Genomic DNA, 1,791 nt, shown 5'->3' on the forward strand with positions numbered 1-1,791 from the left:
CCCGCCACCCCGCGGGCAACCCCCTCCAGCCATGGGCACTCCACCACTGCCCTGGACAGGCCTGCGCAACCCTCTCTGTAATGAAATTTTTCAAATATCCAACTTAAGATGAGCCTATAAGATTCTTAAGGTATTTAATTTCATGAAAGATCTGCAGGAAATTACTGCAAGCCTGATGACTGGAGTCTGCCTGTAAAAACTACGATTGCTACTCACAGAATCACAGAAGGGTTTGGGTTGAAGGGACCTCTCAAGGTCACCCAGTCTAACCCCCTGCAGGGAGCAGGGACATCTGCAACTAGAGCAGCTTGCTCAGAGCCCCAAGGGCCAACCTGACCTGACATGGGGCCAGCCATGGGGCTTCTGCCACTTCTCGGGGAAGCCTGGGCCAGGGTCTCCCCACCCTCAGCATCAAACATCTCTCCCTTCTCTCTGGTCTCAATCTCCCTCTTCTACTTGAACCCATCACCCCTTGTCCTAACATACGTGGTCATTTTGCAGTCGTCTTGTATTTATTTATCACTATGACACTTCTTTACCTGCTGTCTCATTATCATAATTTCATGACACAATGTTACATTAACCTTTGGCATCTCTGTTATTTTAACAGAACAATGTTAATTGTGTTTAATTGTGGCCATGTGGTGTGATACTGAAATGAAATTGTTCCTAATTTTCACAGATATGGCTGTGCTTGTCCTGGAGGTGATGACCAAACCTGACCACCTTCCAGCTGGCAGAGTGCAGATCACCAGACTGTCCCAGCTCTCTCCCAGCAATCCCATCGAGGGGTTTTTCATCATAGTTTCACCAACAGCTGATAAATTAGGAAAGCTGCAGGTAGTCCTTAATTCCTTAACAGATTTAAATCCAGATACTCAGCTCTAACACTTTTCCAGAGCCTCACTGGACTGAAATTGTAGCAGAATGTGAAATCTGGGGTTAAGAAGGTGAGGTTCTGTTTTGCAGCCCTGGCTCTGGCTGACTTACGCTGACACTTAGTTGCCAGTGGTTTGAAAACACTGAATGTGAAAGAGGTGCTTGTAAATATGTCACAGTTTTATGCTGTTACACAACTGCATGATATAAATACAATGTTGTATAGAAAAGCAAACAAAACACTATTTTCACATTCCATCTTGCAGGTCTCACTCGTCTTAGAGCCACTGCCGGAACTGTATGACACCAGCAGCTCTGTCCCAGCCCCCAGTGCACATCCAGACATTGCTGCTGCTCAGGGAAGCTCCAAGCCCCGGTTTCTGGCTCCGTCACAGCAGTCCAAGCAAACACGGGTGACCATTGTTGATCAAGAGCCCATTAACAACAGAAGAGCCACACCTCCCAGGTATCTTTTTGAACAAATTTCTGGTTTATTTTGCAGTTCGCACACTTTTTTAAGCCATGTCTGTAGACCTGTGAGTCGTGGAATACCTGAGCTTTTTGAACGTTTGTTTTACATGAAACCCAGAACATTCCAAGCAGGAACAGTTTCTCACCTGATGTAAATTTGCCTCCTACCATGACATAGCACAGACTGTGCTGGTTGACATGAGAGGTGCCACAAATCTACTTACAGCTTGAATTGGTTTTTGATGATAATGAGTGGGAGATGAGAAGTCATGAAAATAAAGTGTCACATTTCTTTCTGGAGCATAGAATCACAGAGTGATTTGAGTTGAAAAAGTCCTTCCAGCTCCTCAAGTCCCCCCGTTCCCTCAGCACCACCTCCACACCGCTGGCACACCCCTCCAGCCACGGGCACTCCACCACTGCCCTGGGCAGCCTGGAACA

General features: G+C 46.7%; 1 protein-coding gene across 1 annotated transcript in view; it reads left to right on the plus strand.

Annotated features, from left to right (window-relative positions):
• C2CD3 (C2 calcium-dependent domain containing 3) overlaps window positions 1-1,791 on the plus strand; it is a gene marked incomplete at its 3' end in the record, with an annotated part of 34,533 nt that overhangs the window by 611 nt on the left and 32,131 nt on the right. The window contains exons 2-3 of the mRNA XM_010141377.1: window positions 683-840; window positions 1,146-1,345. Of these exons, the coding sequence (XP_010139679.1) occupies window positions 685-840; window positions 1,146-1,345 (356 nt within the window). The remainder of the gene's footprint in view (window positions 1-682; window positions 841-1,145; window positions 1,346-1,791) is intronic.

This window comes from Buceros rhinoceros, unplaced genomic scaffold (genome assembly GCF_000710305.1).
Source record: "Buceros rhinoceros silvestris isolate BGI_N320 unplaced genomic scaffold, ASM71030v1 scaffold988, whole genome shotgun sequence".
Classification (NCBI taxonomy): Eukaryota; Metazoa; Chordata; class Aves; order Bucerotiformes; family Bucerotidae; genus Buceros; species Buceros rhinoceros.